This window comes from Hemitrygon akajei, chromosome 5 (genome assembly GCF_048418815.1).
Source record: "Hemitrygon akajei chromosome 5, sHemAka1.3, whole genome shotgun sequence".
In the NCBI taxonomy this organism is placed as follows: domain Eukaryota; kingdom Metazoa; phylum Chordata; class Chondrichthyes; order Myliobatiformes; family Dasyatidae; genus Hemitrygon; species Hemitrygon akajei.
In genome coordinates this window covers 26,454,659-26,474,375 of record NC_133128.1, presented here as the reverse complement: position 1 = coordinate 26,474,375, position 19,717 = coordinate 26,454,659, and the positions used below count along the sequence as shown (strand labels likewise).

The window sequence follows — 19,717 nt, the reverse complement described above, 5'->3', positions numbered from 1 at the left end:
TTTTAATAGAGATTTGATCAGTGTTTTCATAACCTATTTTATCTTAGCATCAAGGCAGCATCATCCCTCCCCACTAATCTCCCTCCCAGCACTTCTCCCAGCAAGTGACCTAAGTGCTACATTTGCCCATACACCTCCTCCCTCACCTCCACTCAGGGCTCCAGGTGAAATGCCACTTCACCTGCAAATCTGCTGGGGTCACCTTTCGTATCCCATGCTCCTGATGTGGCTTCCTCTACATTGGTGAGACCTGTCAATAATCGAGGGACTGCTTCGTCGAGCACCTCCTCTCCATCCACCACAAGCGGGGCTTCCAGGTGGCCAAACACTTTAATTCCAATTCCTAATCCCGTTCTGACATGTCAGTCCCTCTTGTGCCGAGATGAGGCCCACTCAGGGTGAATAAGCAACACCTTATATTTTGTCTGGGTGACCTCCAACTTAATGGTATGAATATCAAGTTCTCCTTCTAGTAAACAAATTTCCCCCTCTTCCCTTTCTCTATTCCCCACTCTGACCTTTTACCTCTTCTCACCTGACTCTTACTTCCCTCTGTGTCCCCTCCTCCTTCCCTTTCTCCTCTGGTCCAGTCTCCTCTCCTATGAGATTCCTTCTTCTCCAGCTCTTGACCTTTCCTACCCACTTTGCTTTACCTATCACCTTCTAACTAGCCTCCTCCACTCAACCTCCCCCCACCCATCACCTTTTTATTCTGGCATCATCCCCCATTCCTTCTTAGCCCTAAAGAAGAGTTTCTGCCTGAAACATCAACTACCTATTCATCTCTGTAGATGCTGCCTGACCTGCTGAGTTCCTCCAGCATGTTGTTTGTGTTGCCTGGCACTAGAGAACCCTGGTAGGAATGAAGCCAATGGGAATCAATAGAAAATTACTCCAATCGCTGGAGCAACATCTTGCGTCAAGGAAGATGGTTGTAGTTGCCGGAGTCCAGGACATCACTGCAGGAGCTTCTCAGGGCAGTATCTACTTCCATTCCTCTTCAGCTACAAACCTTCCTTCTAATGTAATGAAAGAACAGCAGACGCATGCCGACATTAGAACATTGTTCAATTCCGTTCACGATTTTCAGAGAATAAAACAGTAAATAACAGTATGTAGGTGGATATATAAAAAAAACTATAGATGCTGGGAAGTTAAAATGCTGGAGATAGTCAGCAGATCAGGCAGCATCTATGGGAGGCAGATATCTTAGGGGTATTTAACAGACTCTTAGACAGGTACATGGGAGATAGAAAAATGGATGGCTATGCGGGAGGAAGGGTTAGATTGACCATGGAGTAGGTTAAAGAGCTGACACAACATTGTGGGGTGAAGAGCCTGATATATGTTCTATGTTCGGTGTTCTAAATGTACCATGCCTCTGGAAAGGCAACACTGACTGACATGAATTCACACCATATAAAGGTAGGAAGGATTTCTTTTTTACTGCACTGAAAAGAAAAACCTGGCAGTGTCTAAAGGAGCCAGATTTAAGAAAATTTGCAAAAGGAACCACAGGGAATATTGAAGGGATTCTCTTTTTTCCCTGAACCAAGTTATTAAGAAATGCAATAACTGGTCAAAAAGTGTGGAAAAAGTGGCATCAATAGTAACTTTCAAGCTGACATTGCCTTATAGTTAATAAAGGGGAAAATAGTACAGCCAGAGGAAAAAATCTAGGAGAGTGGAATAATTGGATAATTCTTTCAAAGAGTTGGTGCAGGCATAATGGGCTAAATGCCCATTCTTTTTCTTTACAACCATGTGAATTTATAGGGTTTTCCAAACTCCAAAGCCTGAAGTTATCCCATTGTAAAAACCTAGTAGGAACTATAGAAGCTTGACTGAAACTTATGAGTGTTTTTCCTAACTTGATCCATTGCAAGTTATCCACTTTTTATTCAGCAGTGTGGATCTGTTCCAGTTTGTGCGCATATGCTGCTGACTCCTGCTCTTCCCCTGTGTCATAGCCCAGTGATTGCCAAGACTCGAGCAGCAAGAGAATGGTGATCAACAGCAGGAGTACACAAACTGTGCCTGCAGAATCCTTAGCCCCTCTGCCAAAATCTCACTGTTGCAACCTATTGCCAGAAAACTTTACAAAGGAGAAACAAATAGCTTTCTCTGGCTCAAACTATGTAGCCTCTTAAAAAAAAATTGCAATCACTATTAGAGACGATAGGTTCAGTACAGTAGTCTGGTTTCTGGATTAACGGCAGTAACAGTATAATTGGAACCATCCCTATATTTTCACAGTAGACACTAAAACCAACTGCCAGCAGGTTGCTATGAAAGCAGTGATATGCTTGCAGTAAGAAGCAGATGAAATTGGAGAAAATTATTCTTCCATCTCATGGCTTGGTGAAGTTCGTTTACCTGAGCATTATTGAACTATGGTGATGATAACTGATTCCGAATTTAACAGTGTTCTATCTGCATAATGTAAGTCACACGATTTTTCTCTTTTACGTGTGTGTTATCTGTGGATCTCACTGCCTGATGCGTGCGTTGGTTCAGACTTCAGTACCAACACACCCTTCCTTCTTCCAGCTAATTAACTTTGATTGATGTTAATCTGTTTGACAAATTAACGTTCAACTTCACATTCATTTCCACATGCCCGATTCTCCATCAAAATAAAGCTTGTCTTTCTGAAAGTTATCAAATAGAACACCTTCATTAGAAATGACTTATATGTTTGGTAATAGCATCTAAATTGCACTCGATCTACGCCAATAGCTCAATGGGTGAATAACCCAGAAGGTGGGGCATCAGGCCATACCACTGAGCACGGACGCAGTCAGGAATAGAAAAATGACTGTTTTTGTCCATATATTCATAAATACAAGTGCATACTTGTGTTTCCTTGATGATTATAGCAGGAGGCCTTTGTCCATATTGACCCCTCGATTGCATATGCCATTAGTGGTCAGGAAATGCCAGGTTCTGTGCTGAATTGGCCGATTTCAGCCTAAAAAATTAGCTGGAGTTTCACAGTTGGACTCATTAAGAAAAGATCTTCAAGGCTGTCAGGGCACAATCAATGTGTGTAATTATGCATATTAATTCTGGGTGAGGATAAGGTTGGGCTCAGTTTTTATGACACATCATTCACATATCATAGACACATCAGCAGTGGCCACTTGGCCCAGATACCATAGGGCAGCTGGTGCCTGCAGAGCCAGAACCTGACAGAAGCTGTTGCTTTCAACAAGAGCAGGGGAAAGAAATGTTACAAATTAGGAATTCATCACTGATGCTGATAAAACTAAAATTATGACCCCTTCTGGATTATTCCACTGCCAACCTCACCATGTGAAGCCAAACAAGCAGCCCCTTATGATCATAACATCAGTAGGTTATGTCAAAATTGTTCATGTATTTAGTCCTGCATCTTTGAACAACTGCGCTTCGATGCTTCTCTCCAAGCTCTTCAAGAAGGCATGCGATGCACAACTGAAGTTTGGTCAAGAATGCTATTACAGTGGAAGAAATCATTTGAAAAACAAGCCTTAACTGTCATCTTCCCTCAGGGCATGTCTGGTACTACAAGAGTTTAAAAATGAAGCCCATACTTTGAGATTTCTTCACAAAATATCTTGCAATATAAGTTACAATATATTTATATTAAATGGGCTACATAATGCATTTAGGTTCTTCCAAAGAAATATTGCAATGATTTTTTTTTCCACTGACCTTAATGGATAAAAATTCAGCTTATGTAAACTGATCACACAAACTTTTTAACTCTGCTCTATGATTGTAGAAGCCATCAAAACCATTTTTGATGAATGTGGATCATTCATAACTAAACAGCCTGGAATCACTGCTTGGCTTAAAATTCAGACTTACTGTATACCACAAAGCTGTTTGGAAACAAAACTTGAAGAGGAAATGCAGAGGATTGATTTTATTGGATTTGAGATTGAATAAAGATATCTCAGCTCCTGGTCTAGATGCAACTGAGCTCATGAATAATTCAAGAAGAGGTAAATTTTCAGTCAGTCAAGTTGTAGCAAACTGCACTTTCACGGTTGATAATTCTCAGCCTTTAACTTGTTGCCATGGTACGCATGTCCCAGTTCCAATCAAGGGAAACAAAGGGGAAAGAAAATTTAGTTTGAGCAAAACAACAAACATGTAAGTACATCCAAATATTTCCTGTTTAAAAAAGTAACGCTCACACGCTGAGTCTGTGGTGTCATCTCTGTAAGTAAACAAAAGTCTATGTAAAATTTTTAATGTAAGATTATGATTTACTACTTTAAAATGATTAATGTTGCTGTGACAAAGTTGTGAGAGATAGGAAGATTGAAATAGATTACAGAAACTGAAATGCAATATCACTTCTAAAATGCAAGTTATGCCTCACCAGAGATCTCCATATCCTTCAGATAAATCAAAGCTTAGGAGATGAGGTTTCAATAGTGAAAATAGTGAGCAATTCCATCTGCCTGTCAAAAAAGTGACAATTTCTGATCAGCTCAATGGAATGGATATCGGGCTAAGGGGTTCCTCTGTCCTGACGAAGGGTCTTGGCCCGAAACGTCGACAGCGCTTCTCCCTATAGATGCTGCCTGGCCTGCTGTGTTCCACCAGCATTTTGTGCGTGTAGCACAATACAGGTCCCTCGGCCCGAAACGTTGACAGCGCTTCTCCCTATAGATGCTGCCTGGCTTGCTGTGTTCCACCAGCATTTTGTGTGTGTTCCTCTGATTATTCCAGCTTTCTGCCAGGCAGGGAATGTCAAAGTTACACCCTCCCACTATCCGGATTAACAAGACAATCTGTTAACTATAAATTATGATCACGTTCAACAGTGTTCTCTCTTCTTTAAAAAAATTGAAAATATGTGGAAAAGTATAGACTTACTGCAATAGATATCACTTTGCGTAAAGGTGTGGCATGTGTGATGGTGAAACAGACTTGTATTTTCACATTTTTCTTGTATTTGCTTATGACATAGAAGGAGGCTATTTGACACCTGCAGTCTATGCCAACTCTCAGAACTCCCATCAGTCATCTTCCCTTACTTATTTCCCAGTGTAGACTATTTTCTTGCGCGTGCCTTCAAATCCCTACTGAATTCCCTGCAACCTAGTTGCATAAGAGACAATTTATAATAGCCAGTTAATAATATCCAGTTAACTTTCCTGCACATCATTGGGATGGGGGAGGAGAGATGTTGGGGGAAACTCAGATGGTCACAGAGTGAGTGTGCAAACTCCACACAGCACTCAAGGCCAGGACTGAACCCAGGTTGCTGGAACAGTGTGGCAGTCATATCAAATGCCATGCTCCACTATGCTGCCCCAATCTCTTAGGTCTAATTAAGTAGCAAAGCTATTGCACTAGGTTAAAATGATGAAATCTTGGTTTATCAATTAACATGTTTGTAACCCAAAACTGTTATCATAATTTTATTCTTTGTACTTACTAACATTTTCTACATTGTTCTGGATTTCCCTAGCACTGGTTGTGCATAGATTAAGGAATACTGAAATCCCTGTAAATTTTTTAATAGTAGCTCACGGAATATTGTCATGTGAAGGTTGTTATATAATGCAAGTTACTGTTTAGGTCAATATGCAACATATTTAGTAATGTAGCAATCAATGAAGCTGGTTTGCATAAGAATCACTAACATATATGTATCAGGCTGAAACAAAAATATTTAATCGTATCCATTGAGAGTTAACAAATTTCACAACGCATGCTGGTGAAAATAAAACTGATTCTGATTCTGATATATGTTATAAAATTTGTTGCTTTGCAGCAGCAGTACAATTCAAAGACAGAACAAAGAATATAGTACAGCACAGAAAAGCTCTTCGGTGCACTATGTTGTGTCAACCTTTTAACCTCTCCAAGATCAATCTAACCCCTCCTTACCACATAATTCTTCATTTTTCTCTAAAAATCTGTAAGTTATAAATTAAATAAATAGTGCAAACAAAGGAATAATGCAGTATCCATGGGTTCAAGGACCATTACGATATCTTGATGGTGAACAGGCAGACATTGCTCTTAAATTATTGAGTGTGGGCCTTGAGACTCCTGAACCTTCACCCTGGTGGTAGTAACTAGAAGAGGGCATGACCCAGATGGTGATGAATGCTGCCTCCTTGAGGCCTCAGACTTGAAGATGTCCTCGCTGGTGGGGAGGGTAGTGCTCATGATGGAGCTATCTAAGTCACCGACAAAAGGCTGCATCACAGACTGCAGGTGTACTGGAAGCCCCATATGAGTCTGTAATGCAACCAGTCAGGATGTAGCAACCATGGTAGAGATTTGCAGAAGTCTTTGGTGGTGTTACGATATGCACTCGAGCGCACCAGCTTCCAAGGTTTAGACACTCCGACTTGCCAGAATGTGGACAGCTAGCACAGCCCTTTTAAAGAATCCGGCCCACCCCGCCAATTGGCGGCCATGTTTTGGTGCCAGGATTTTAATATTTAAACACCACCTAACTGAGTTTCAGTGCGCAATCAGCAGCTCTACTTTGGATTTTCATCGAGTGTCAAGTTTGGAACTCTGTTCTCATCTCAATCTCATATCCTGTCTTGATTTTAGTCTTGGATACTCCAGTACTTGGGTTCTCACCATCCTCGCCTAGGTCTCTTGTCACGGGTGACACACCAATCTACTCAAACTCCTGATAAAGTAGAAACACTGGCATGTGATTATATTAACATATTGGGCACAGGACAGATCCTTGGAGATGGTGACATACAGGAACTTGGAGCTGCTCACTCTTTCCAGCACTAACCTCTCAAAGAGGACAGGTGTATGTTAACCTCTTCCTGAGAGTCCACAATCAATTCCTTGGTCTTACTGATATTGAGTACGAGGTTGTTCTTATGACATCACTTAACCTGCTGAACTATCTCACTCCTGCATTCCTTCTCGTAGCCCACAGCAATTTTCCACAAGTAATGTGACAATATCCTGTTAACCAGTCATGTTAGTGTAATACAAACAAAATGCTGGAAATGGTCAGTAGGGTAAGGCGGCATCTGTGAAAAGAGAAACAGATTTCATACTCCATGTCAGTGATCTTGTATCAGAACACATGAGAAGGTCTATGATAGAGAGAAGACAAGGCAGATTGAATGATACAAAAGTTAGATGATGTTAGCTGAGCTAGGGTAAAGGTTTGTGTTAAGAAAGTGTAAATAGGAGAGGAATGAGCCATAAGTGAAGAACACATATTTGTGGAAATGAATAAGACCATAAGAGCATAAGAATAGGAACAGATTTAAGCCATTTGGCTCATTGTATCTGCTTTGCTATTCCATCATGGCTAATTTATTTTTGCTTTCAACTCTTCTCCTGCCTTCTCCCAGTAACCTTTGATGCCCTTACTAATCAAGAACTTATCAACCTCTGTTTTAAATATATTCAATGACTTGGCTTCTATAGCCATTTGTGGAAATAAATTCCACAGATTCACCACTCTCTGGTTAAAGAAATTCTTCCTCATCTCTGTTCTAAAGGGATATCCTTCTGGTCTGAGGCTATGCAATTTGGTCTTAGACTTTCCCACTATTGGAAACTTCTTCTCCACATCCACTTTATCTAGGTCTTTCAACATTCGATAGGTTAAAATGAGATCCCCCTCTCACGCTTATAAACTCAAGCGATTACAGTCCCAGAGCCATCAAATGCTCTTCATACATTAACCCTTTCATTTCTGGAGTCATTCTTGTAAACCAGTGCATCCTTTCTTAGATATAGCACCTAAAACCTCTCACAATGAGACCAGGGTGTCTTGGAATGAATGGACTGTGAAAGGGTGAGGAAGGTGGAAGAGGTGTTTGGTGATGATTTCATGGGAATTATGATGGATGATTTATTTAGTGTAGGGACTGGTGGGGTAGAAGGTGAGGTCATGGAGCATTTCTTCCATCTTCTGGGTGGTGCTGCAGGTAGTGCAGCTTTCTCATAGCTCTGGCAACCTGGGTTCAAGTCTGACCCAGGCTGCTGTCTCTGTATATCCACCATATTAGCATATGGCTTCGCCCAGATGCTGTGGTTTCCAGTTGGTCGTCAGGTTAATAGGTAACAGCAAATTACCCATGGTGTTGGTAACTGATGGAAGAATTGAGGAATGCTAATGGGCATCTGAGAGTGAGCTGGTCACAGGAAGCTAAGCAGAGGTATGGGCTTGAGGGGATTGCTTCAAGATCCAATGTAAGTGGATCTCTCCACGTTGTTGTGAAATTAAAAATGTGAGAGCAGAAATGAATGAGGTGAGGTTATCAAGAAGTACAAGAGGTCAAAATGTACAAAGCTAAAGAAATGGCAAATAGTGTTAGATCTAGATAAGTGCAAAGTGCTGCATTTTGGGAAGTCAAATCAGGGGAGGCATTTCACAGTGAACAATAGGTTCTGGGGGTGGTGGGGAGGGTGTTGATTATGTTGTAGAATAGAGGGATCTAGGAGTTCAAGTAGATAGTTCCCTGAAAGTAGTGTCGCAGATAAAAGGTACTTGGCACTCTGGCCTTCAACAGTCAGGGCGTTGAATATAGGAAATGGGACATTACATTGCAGTATACAGTTTTGCTTACCTTGTTCTCAGAAAGACATCATTTAGCTGGACGGAGTGCAAAGAGAAATTACAAGAATATTCCCAGAGCTTGGGCATCTTAGAGGCTGGGCTGGCTTGAACTTTCTTTCTTGGTGAGCAGGAGACTAAGGGTGATCTTACAGAGGTGTGTAACATCATGGCAGTTACAATAAGGTGTTTTTCCCCTGGGGAAGAAGCTGTTACTGAATCGCTGAGTGTGTGCCTTCAGGCTTCTGTATCTCCTACCTGATGGTAACAGTGAGAAAAGGGCATGCCCTGGGTGCTGGAGCTCCTGAATAATGGACGCTGACTTTCTGAGACACCGCTCCCTGAAGATGGAGCTAGTATCTAAGATGAAGCTGACTAGATTAACAACCCTCTGCACCTTCTTTCGGTCCTGTGCAGTAGCTGCCCCCCACCCCCACCATACCAGACAGTGATGCAGCCTGTCAGAATGCTCTCCACGGTACATTTATAAAGGGCTGAATCGGAAAGTTGATTCCAGATCAAATGAGAAATCGGGGCCCAGGCACCAGAGCAGATTGGAGTGACTAACTTTGACACTTGGGTGGAAACTTAAACGCAGGGCCGAATCGGAAGGGCCAGAGACAGGCCGAATCGAGGCGGTGTGGTCTTGGCCCCGGAGCGTTTTGAGGCAATTGAACCCGATGTTTAAACGTTGATTTAGGCGCCAAACCAGATTGAAAAGCTTAGAGCGTCGGGGCCAAAGGTGGGGGACGGGCCAGTTCAGATCGCTGCTCCACGTCTCGGCTCTACATTGACCTATGCGACTCTCCTTGTGGACTTCAGTGCTTGTGGTTCTTGTTTGCATGATGTGTTTTTTTTCTCTCTGCACATTGGGTGGTTGACAGTCTTTTTTTAATGGGTTCTTTTATTTTTTATGAGTTCTTTTTTAAGGGTATTATTGTTTTTTTTTCTCTACATAGGGTGTTCAACAGTATTTTTTATGGGTTCTTTTGGGTTTCTGTTTTGTGGCTGCCTGTTAGGAGATGACTCACAAGGTTGTATAATGTATACATACTTTGATAATAAATATACTTTGAATTTTGAATTTTGTGAAAGTGAAGTCCACAAGGGCTCCACATAGATAATGGTTGCTAACCTATCCTATGAAATGGAGGCACAGAAATCAAGAAAGAGTAGAGAAAAGTCACAGTTGGATCAAGAGAAAGTGAAAACAAAGTAAAAATTGGCAGAAGTGCTGATGTAACTTTCTAGTTCTTTATATGAGCAGGAAGCTGAATTTCCGATTCCATAATCAATGTAAAGATGTACTTTAGTGGTTTAGCAATTTAACTGCCCATTATGTAAAACATCTGAACAACTTCAACCACAGATTTTACCATGTTTTTAAATTACCTTCCAAATATGAAAAAAAAATGTTACAAACTATTTCCTTCTTTATTTGTTTCAGACCCTGTGAAAAATGAAGAACTTTTGTTAGGCAGCCTACCACTTTGCTGAGAGGATGGTGACGACAACTGCAGCATCAAACCAGCTGCTGCTCTTAGCTCTATGCTGCTGTGCTTGCATCTCTGTGTTAAGGAGCAGCAACCACACACTAATCTTTCAAAAGGAGAGCAACTTCCGGAACTGCAGCTGTATCTCCAGCATTCCAGACTGCGTGGTCGCTCGTGCCAACCTCGGGTGCAACTGTCGGACTGTCTTGTCTAAGGATATCGATAAAGCCAGCCCAACCTTTAGCCACGGCAGCAAGTTAGTCGTGTGGGTGTCAGACACCACTACAGTGGGGCTGCTGCTAAACTACTCGTCAGTCCCAAGCCTCACACTTTCGTTGTGCAACCCTGATGCTGTGCTGACTGAATACCTTGTCATCTTTGGCCTGAAAGAACTCAGTGTGACAAATCCTACAGCAAACGTGTATCCACTGCAAAACTTAACGATATACAGCACAAGAGGAGCAGTGGTCGAGTCAGCTTTGCAGAATGGTACTGGGTTTTCGTTCTACATTTCCTTCTTGAACATGGCGCTATTAAATGGAGATTCTAAATTAAAAGCCTACTCAGTGCCAAATGTCACCAACATTGCAGAATATTTTCCAGACCTTCAATATGACACAGCTTCTCTGCCTTTGGAGACTGGCAGTTCCCTTGTTACATTCATCTATGTTTAGAAACTGCGCAATCAGTTGATCCTGACCAGTCACAAAGAGCCATGCAGCCATCCTGCACTCACAAAAAAACCATGAGTGCACAAATTTTGAGGAACTTCTGCACACAAATGTTCCATTTATCATTTCAGTCTACATTTAACACATTTCTGTAGAAATTTCCCTTATGAACAAAGGGGGAAACACATGATAAGTATATACATTTTCATTTGGGCTAACATAATGCAAGCAAAGCCTTTTTATTGTTAAAAAGAACTTTCTTATTGTAACACAGAAAATGTTGATCGTGGTAAAAACTTTCAAGGCATCTTCCATGGAAATATATTCATAATCACAAAAGACAGACTTTTATTCTCCATTTTGCATCAACATTATGTGGCACTAACAGCACTGACTATACCACACGTTTTTCTGTTTCCTCTGGGCTTGTATGGCCCAAAATTTCTGGACACTAAATTCTTAGACCTACACATACAAACAAGCTGGATGAACTCAGCAGGTCGGGCAGCATCCGTTGAAATGAGCAGTCAACGTTTCGGGCCGAGACCCTTCGTTAGGACTCGGCCCGAAACGTTGACTGCTCACTTCAACGGATGCTGCCCGGCCTGCTGAGTTCCTCCAGCTTGTTTGTACGTGTTGATTTGACCACAGCATCTGCAGTGTACTTTGTGTTTAAAATTCTTAAACCTTTTTGGTCAAGAAAAAAAAAATCACTTCAGAACAAATGGAAAGGGACTATTAGAAGTAGGGTGATCACTTGAGTTTGGTATGATGTACTCCCAAGGAGTTATTCCCTTAATGGAGAACACCTAAGTGTGACTTTGTTTAATGTGGGGAGGCTGATGCGTGGGCAGACAACACACAGTACTTGACAGACCAGGGTCAGAGTCTATCCAAGATGACTGGGGATCCTGCACTGCTGCAACCTTCCTCCACCTTCACTGCTGTTGTTATATGCCATCATCTCCCGCCATTGATGTCTTGATTGGATTGCTCATTGTCTGGATCCTCTCCCTTGACCTTACAGCCAAGGATGACCTTACCAGGAGTTAAGATTCAGGTGGCATCACTCTCAGGATCTCAGGAACACACACTCCTCTCCACCATGACAAAACAACAATCCTCAGAGAAGAAAAGGACTACTAACAGTGGTATTAGAAATTCCTCTGCACCTTTTTCTGGTATCAAGACAGCAATGTGGGTCATCACATCCCACTTGCCGAAGTTGCTTGAAGGATGTGAACATCAGAAGTGAGCCTCACAGAGCAATATTTTGTACTTACCTGTAAGGGGCAGCACTGAGAAGGAAGTTTCTGGTTTTGGTACAGATGAGTGTGTTCAAGGTAGTCAGCAACATGCAAAGCAGCAGGTGAAGGGGCATAATGCAGCCAACTCTTGAAAGGACATATCACTGTACAAACAAAACTGTCCAAGCTACTTGGCTGTTATTCCTGTGAGTGAATGGATGCTGCAGTGACGTCAAGGTGAGGCAATGGTAGAGTGCTCCCAATTGTTTAGAGGGAGGTGAGGGAATTGCATCAGGAACAGTGCCAGAAGAACACACCCAAAATGCTGGAGGAACTCAGCAGGTTGGGCCGCATCCATGGAGAGGAATAAAAGGTCTACATTTCAGGCAAGACCCTTCATCAGGACCAGATGAGGCAAGAACATAGCAGAGACCCTCTAGCTTTTCCTAGGAGAAGGTCAGCAGGGGCATGTTTGAGAGGACGCATTGTATATTCCTATGAATTCCTGCAGTTTGGAGAAGCAAAATGTCTCTGCCCACTTTACCTGCTCATGTAGGTCAGAGGAATAATCGAAAAACATTTCTCTTATTTACCATATAGTGTGGATGACTTTAATGCACAGAGATCAACAACAGCTTGGAATGGCACTGAGATTAAGAGTCTGAGAGCATCCTAGACCCTGACTACTGAAGGCAACGTAGCAAAGTGCACATGTAATACTGTATTTGAAGTTGTAGAAATCACAGGTTTAGATTTGTTTTTCAGTATATTTGGAAATCACTTTGCAGACGCATGTTCCATGATGCTCCACTGTTAAAAATAAGGGAAATTTTATACATACCAGAAAATTATATAACAGGAGTAATGAAAATTATGCTGAAAAAGGAGGAATCTGATTTCTGTTTGATGTTAAAAAAACATTAAAATGTACACAAAATTAGTCTTCTCTTAACAAAACTTATTTCCAGCATCGCAATATTGTTTTTAGCAGTGTGAAGGGGTTTTTGGCCCTTGGACCATAAATAAATTTATGCATAAGATGACTTCCATCTGCTGCAGTTTAAACCTTGAGGTAATCCATGCATGGAAAGTGTTCTTTGCAAAGGAAATTTGCTGGTATTAGAGAAAAGCTGTTCCCTTGGCATTTAAAGGAAACCGGATACAGGAACAAACGAAATGGATCCATTTGAGCATACATTTATCCACAACTCACACATTTTACCCTGGGTTGATGGCATTTCTGTGCCCGATGCACCTTGGCACCACTGATGTTTATCCAGCGTCAATCACGGGTCACACACTGCACACTTCCACCACTGCCAGTATAAATTGTAGCATTTGGGTGCAACCTGGGACCTTTGCTCTTCACACACAAAAAGAGACTAGGAGCTTGGAGCTCACCACGTGAGAATTGATAATAAGACATAGATAAAAGGTCTACACAGTGGCAGAAAGATATTTTGTACACAGCTTCCACCAATCTCAGTCTTCAAAGGTATCAGTAGAGATCCTTTCACTGTCTGCATCTTTTTTGTACAAAGCAAGTCTGTGCTACATGCAACAATCACCTTAAACAAATTCCTTAACTACCCAGTACCTCACATTGGTGTGGGGTCCACTCACACCTAGTCCCACCGACCTGCACTCAGCCCACAACCCTCCATTCCTTTCCTGTCCATATACCTATCCAATTTTTTTTTTAATGACAAAATCGAACCTGCCTCTACCACTTCTACTGGAAGCTCGTTCCACACAGCTACCACTCTCTGAGTAAAGAAATTCCCCCTTGTGTTACCCCTAAACTTTTGCCCCCTAACTCTCAACTCATGTCCTCTTGTTTGAATCTCCCCTACTCTCAATGGAAAAAGCCTATCCACGTCAACTCGATCTATCCCCCTCATAATTTTAAATACCTCTATCAAGTACCCCCTCAACCTTCTACGCTGCAAAGAATAAAGACCTAACCTGTTCAACCTTTCTCTGCAACTTAGGTGCTGAAACCCAGGTAACATTCTAGTAAATCTCCTCTGTACTCTCTCTATTCTGTTGACAATCAAGACACAATCAAGACAGACGGTCATATGGAGGCGGCCTAGACCTAACAGAGATTATTGTGATCCCAGTCCCATATTTACTCTTTCATTCTTGCTACTCAATTATGCAGTTGTTCTGTAGATACCTCCAGAAGAATAACACCATAATACCATAAGACGTAGATGCAGAACATGGCCATTTGGCCCATCAATTCTGCTCTGAAATCCATCATGTATTATCCCTCTCAACCTCATTCTCATGCCTTCTCCCTGTACCCTTTGATGCCCTTACTAATCAAGAACCTACCAACGCCCTCATACAGCCATCTGCGGAAATGGATTCCACAAATTCACCACCCTCTGGTAAAGAAATTCCTCCTCATCACTCTTCTAATGCGATGTCCTTCTTTTCTGAAGCTGTGCCCTACCTTGCATTTTTGAGCATTGGACTCTGTCTATACTTTTTGCTGCCTCAGTCAAGTTGTCAGCACAATCAAAGACCCCATCCACCCTGGGTATTCTCTGCTCTCCCTTCTCCCGTCAGGCAGTAGATACAAAAAACTGAAAGCACATGCCACCAGTTTCAAGGACGGCTTGTTTTTTAACAGTTTGGAGGAATAAAGGGAATTTGGGGTTCACGAACATAGATCCCTCAAAGTTGCCACGCATATAGTATATTGGCCTTCATTATTTGGGGTGCTAAATTCATGAGCCACTCTGCAGGTCACAAAACTCTGGTTAGACCACAATTGGATTATTATGTTCAGTTCTGGTCACCACATTATAGGAAGGATGTGTAAGCTTTAGCGAACACACAGAAGAGATCACCAGGATGATGCCTGGATTACAGAGTATGCCTTATGAGAAGTTGAGGAAGTTAGGACTTTTGTCTTTTGAGCTAAAGAGGATGAGAAGTACCTTGATGGAGGTGTATAAGATGATATGAAACATAGATAGAGCCAGAGACTTTTTCATAATAATTGAGGTAGGTGTTCTCAAAGTGTCAGATTAGTACTTGAAATTACTTAGCATAGAGGGCTGTAGGCCAAATCCTGCAAATTGGGATTACGATAGGTAGATATTTGATAGTTCACAAGGACTGATCTGGCAGGTGGAGCTCATCAGACTTGGACAGCAGCCCGCCTAGGAGAAGGAAAACTCTGATTTTAATCTTCCACCACCTTGCAGCCATACCCATGGGAAAGGCTTCGGGAGTAAACCCCGAGGAAGAGATCCAGAGCCGGGGTCCCTAAGGCAGCTTGACGTTGTTTACAACTTCACTCTGGCAACCTCTGCGACGACACCGGCGCTTGCCCTTCTCTTGGACTACATCAGTGACGTGGCCTGATTTTAACCCAGGAACAGTCAGCGCAGCTTTATTACATCCTGGGGCACTCGCAGTTCGGAGTTCAATTCCAGTGTCATCTGTGAGGAGTTTTCACGTTCTCTCCGTGACCCTGAGGGTTTCCTCCAAGTGCACTGGCTTCCTAGCGCAGTCCGAAGACTTAGGGGTTAGTCATTGTAAATTGTCCTGTGATTGGGGTAGGGTTAAATTGGTGGCTTGCTGGGCTGGAGGGGTCTGTTTCACGCTGTACTCTAAATTTGAAAAATAATAAATAGATAAGAAGGCAATGGTACCCAGAATCTGTACAATTCATTTTGTGAAAACCCTATTCTATAAAGGTTGTAGGATCACTGTAGCATGATATGGTTAAACACCAACAAGACTCCTACAAACTCAGGAGTCATTGGTGCTTCTGCAGCGTCAGCACCAAAGCTACGCTCAGTGTCTCTCCATGGAAAGCTATCATATAACCATATAACAATTACAGCATGGAAACAGGCCATCTCAGCCCTTCTAGTCCATGCCGAACGCTTACTCACACCTAGTCCCACCTACCTGCACTCAGCCCACAACCCTCCATTCCTTTCCTGTCCATATAGCTATCCAATTTTTTTTTTAATGACAAAATCGAACCTGCCTCTACCACTTCTACTGGAAGCTCGTTCCACACAGCTACCACTCTCTGAGTAAAGAAATTCCCCCTTGTGTTACCCCTAAACTTTTGCCCCCTAACTCTCAACTCATGTCCTCTTGTTTGAATCTCCCCTACTCTCAATGGAAAAAGCCTATCCACGTCAACTCAATCTATCCCCCTCATAATTTTAAATACCTCTATCAAGTACCCCCTCAACCTTCTACGCTGCAAAGAATAAAGACCTAACTTATTCAACCTTTCTCTGCAACTTAGGTGCTGAAACCCAGGTAACATTCTAGTAAATCTCCTCTGTACTCTCTCTATTTTGTTGACATCTTTCCTATAATTCGGTGACCAGAACTGTACACAACACTCCAAATTTGCTCAAGAAGAACAAAATGTTAAGATGACCAACTACCTATTCCTTTGCTTACAATTTTGACAAATTTGTTGTTAAATTCAGCTTTATTGAAGGGAGGAAATAAAAATTTATACATCTGTGCAACGTAGGCATGCTAGACAGTTAATGATTCTGCTTTGTGGTATTGTGGGTACAGGTCAACCGCACGATAACAAAAACTTTGCAGACTCCCTCGTGGTTAAACAGATTATCAGACAGATATTTTTAAGTTTTCCCCTCTTCTTAATGTTCCAAATCCTATAAGATGAAAAGACATAACAAAAGGAGCATCGAGTCTGCTCCACCATTCCATTAGGGCTGATTTATTATCCCTCTTTCCTGCTTTTTCCCTGTAACCTTTGATGCCCTTACTAATCAAGAACCTATCAACCTCAGATTTAAATACAGTGGATTCCGATTAACTGGGACACATTGGGACCTGTGCATTTTGGCCCAATTAAGCAACTGCCCCAGTTAGCCGGAGTTTCATAGAACTAGTTAAAAAGGTACAAAAAGACCTACTGTCATTTAGAGTAACAAATTATGTATTTAAAAGAAATGCAGAACAAATTAGAATGTTACCAATGCCTCTACAGTACTATAAAACTGTGCTTTAGTTTTTAATAGTTATCGACCGAAGAATTCATCCTCGTTCTTATGATTGACTGTAAGTAAGTAAAACCAGCACAGGCACCTACTGCAGATAATGGATTGTCTTTGTACAATGCTAGCGACAATTACATCTTCCTTATCTTCATTTTCATTATAACATTCAAGGTGATTGGAATATCTTCAAATTCTTTGTAATCTCTTACTTATTGAAATAGTGAAATCATTTCATTTTCACTCTGAGCCTGAATGTTTGAAACTGTAGTGAGCAAAACAGTTCTGAACTGTCTTACTGCTTATTTCTCATCAACTATCAGTGACAAAAATCACTGATATTGCACGGGCGCGCGCGCACACACACACACACACACACACACACACACACACACACACACACACACACACACACACACACACACACACACACACACACACACACACACACACACACACACACACACACACCACCCCCTCCCCCCAAACTCTAGGAAAGGTCTTCAGTCTTTTTATGATCATAATTTCATAAACCAACCAGCCTTTGTTTTCCTGAGTGCAACTCTTCAAGATCTCGAACAGCTCCCTTCGCCTATTAAAATAAGCCAAATCACTAAACCTTTATTCATAGATAAAATGTCCTTTTCTATTGTTTTGACTTCTTGCTAATAATGCATAACCTGAAACTGTACCTTAATGTACCTCCCACACACAAAATGCTGGTGGAACACAGCAGGTCAGGCAGCATCTATAGGGAGAAGTGCTGTCGACGTTTCGGACCGAGACCCTTTGTCAGGACTAACCGAAAGGAAAGATAGTAAGAGATCCGAAAGTAGTGGGGGGAGGGGGAAATGTGAAATGATAGGAGAAGACCGGAGGGGGCGGGATGAAGCTAAGAGCTGGAAAGGTGATTGGCGAAAGTGATACAGAGCTGGACAAGGGAAAGGTTCATGGGACGGGAGGCCTCGGGAGAAAGAAATGGGGAGGGGGCAGCACCAGAGGGAGATGGAGAACAGGCAGGGTGATGGGCAGAGAGAGAGAAAAAAAAACAAACAACTAAATATATCAGGGATGGGGTAAGAAGGGGAGGAGTTTAAATTGTTTAAATTGTTCAGCATGGACTAGATGGGCCAAAGGGTCTTTTGTGTGCTGTACTTTCCTATGACTCTATGACATTTTTAGATTGTTCATTATCCTCCTCAAAGAAACTATTTAGCTATGTTGCAGACGTTTTGAACTAAAACAAATGTGCATCTGCATGTATCTTGTTAAGAATGAAACTGTTGTAACACTCACCCAACATGCTGGTATATGTCTAGGGGAAAAGGAGATCCAGCCACTCACCACCCCCACCTCCCGTACACGCAGGTGCTGTGGGAATCAAGTTTATGCCTCACGCACGCACACAATATCAAACTCACACCAGATACCGTTATGAAATACACTTTAAGGATTTTACTAAAACTAAAAGAGTACTAGGCAATACAATATATATAAAAGAAAAGAAAAGGCAAAAGGTGCCAACTTATCAAAGTTCAGTCAGTTTAGTGCACATTGTTGGAGCTCAACCATTGAACCATTCGACCCCTTGTCACTTTCCTCTGACCTCCACGTCTTCGCACCTGGGACCACCCCCGGTGGTCGACCAAGCAGTGCAGCGCACGTCCACCTTCCTCGGCGTCTCCTTCCCGCCTCTCCTCTAAAGACCGCGAAACCCCCCAAGCTCCCAGCCCCACAAGACAAAATAACATTCCCCATTGGTTAACAAATGAATACAATCCCCATATCAGCAAGTCCAAAGCTAAACAACGGCAAGAAAAAAACACTTATCAGACATAAAAGCATTCCTACTCTAGCAAACCAAAGAAGCCATTTTGATTACATACACAGTACATTGTACACTGTGGATTAAGGCTGAGCAAGTCTGCTGTTGGAACAATTTGCATCTCTTTCAAATTGATGCAACCAGGGATTGTTGGACCAGCTCATCTGTTAACAACAAGAAAATCCTAGAGTGTTTTGAGAAAAGAAGGGATGTGTTTTTAACCCTACTCCTAAATGGAGGCAATTTGTAACTGGCTTTGTTAATATATCAAACATCAAGAAATATGGGTGGACACACAGGACTAAAACTGGAGATATCCAGTAAAATTGTGGAGACAAAAGTTGCTTGTCTCAGGAACAAAAAACATAAGCAAGAATAAAGAGTAAGCCAGAAAGGTCATAAAAGTACAAAGTTCTGCTGACGTAATATTCATCATTTATTTGAATCACAGTGAGATTTTATTTTACCTGTCACTCTGTAGATCCATGCCATTCACCAAATAAAAAAAAGTTTGATAAATCATTTCAAATTTCAAAGTTCAAAGTAAATTTATTATCAAAGTATGTATATGTCATCCTATACTTCCCTGAGATTCATGTTGCAGGCATTCACAGCAGAACAAAGAAATACAAGTTAGTCCACAAAAAGCTGCATGCAAAGACTGACAACCAACCAATGTGCAAAAGAAGACAAACCATGCAAATAAAAATAATAATACCAATAACATGAGTTGTACAGCCCTTGCCAGTGGGACTGTGGGTTGTAGAATCAGTTCAGTGTTGAGGTGGTTGAAGTTATTCCCTCTGTTCAAGAGCCAGATGATTGAAGTGTAATAACTATTCCTGAACTTGGTGGTCTGGGACCTAAGGCCTAAGGTACCTTCTTCCTGATGGCAGTAATGAGAACAGA

The 19,717-nt window shown here is 41.9% G+C and overlaps 1 protein-coding gene across 4 annotated transcripts in view; it reads left to right on the top strand.

Annotated features, from left to right (window-relative positions):
* Positions 1–12,908, top strand: part of LOC140727567 (exosomal polycystin-1-interacting protein-like) — a 41,714-nt gene extending 28,806 nt beyond the window's left edge. For 2 of the 4 annotated variants that reach the window (XM_073045056.1, XM_073045060.1), the window contains exon 2: positions 10,005–12,908. In XM_073045056.1, coding sequence (XP_072901157.1) covers positions 10,059–10,724 — 666 coding nt within the window. In that variant the 5' untranslated portion in view covers positions 10,005–10,058 and the 3' untranslated portion in view covers positions 10,725–12,908. Of the gene's footprint in view, positions 1–1,863; positions 2,443–4,007; positions 4,141–10,004 lie in introns of those variants that run through there. The other 2 variants (XM_073045057.1, XM_073045059.1) reach the window with 2 other exon arrangements.
* The last annotated feature ends 6,809 nt before the right edge of the window (positions 12,909–19,717 follow it).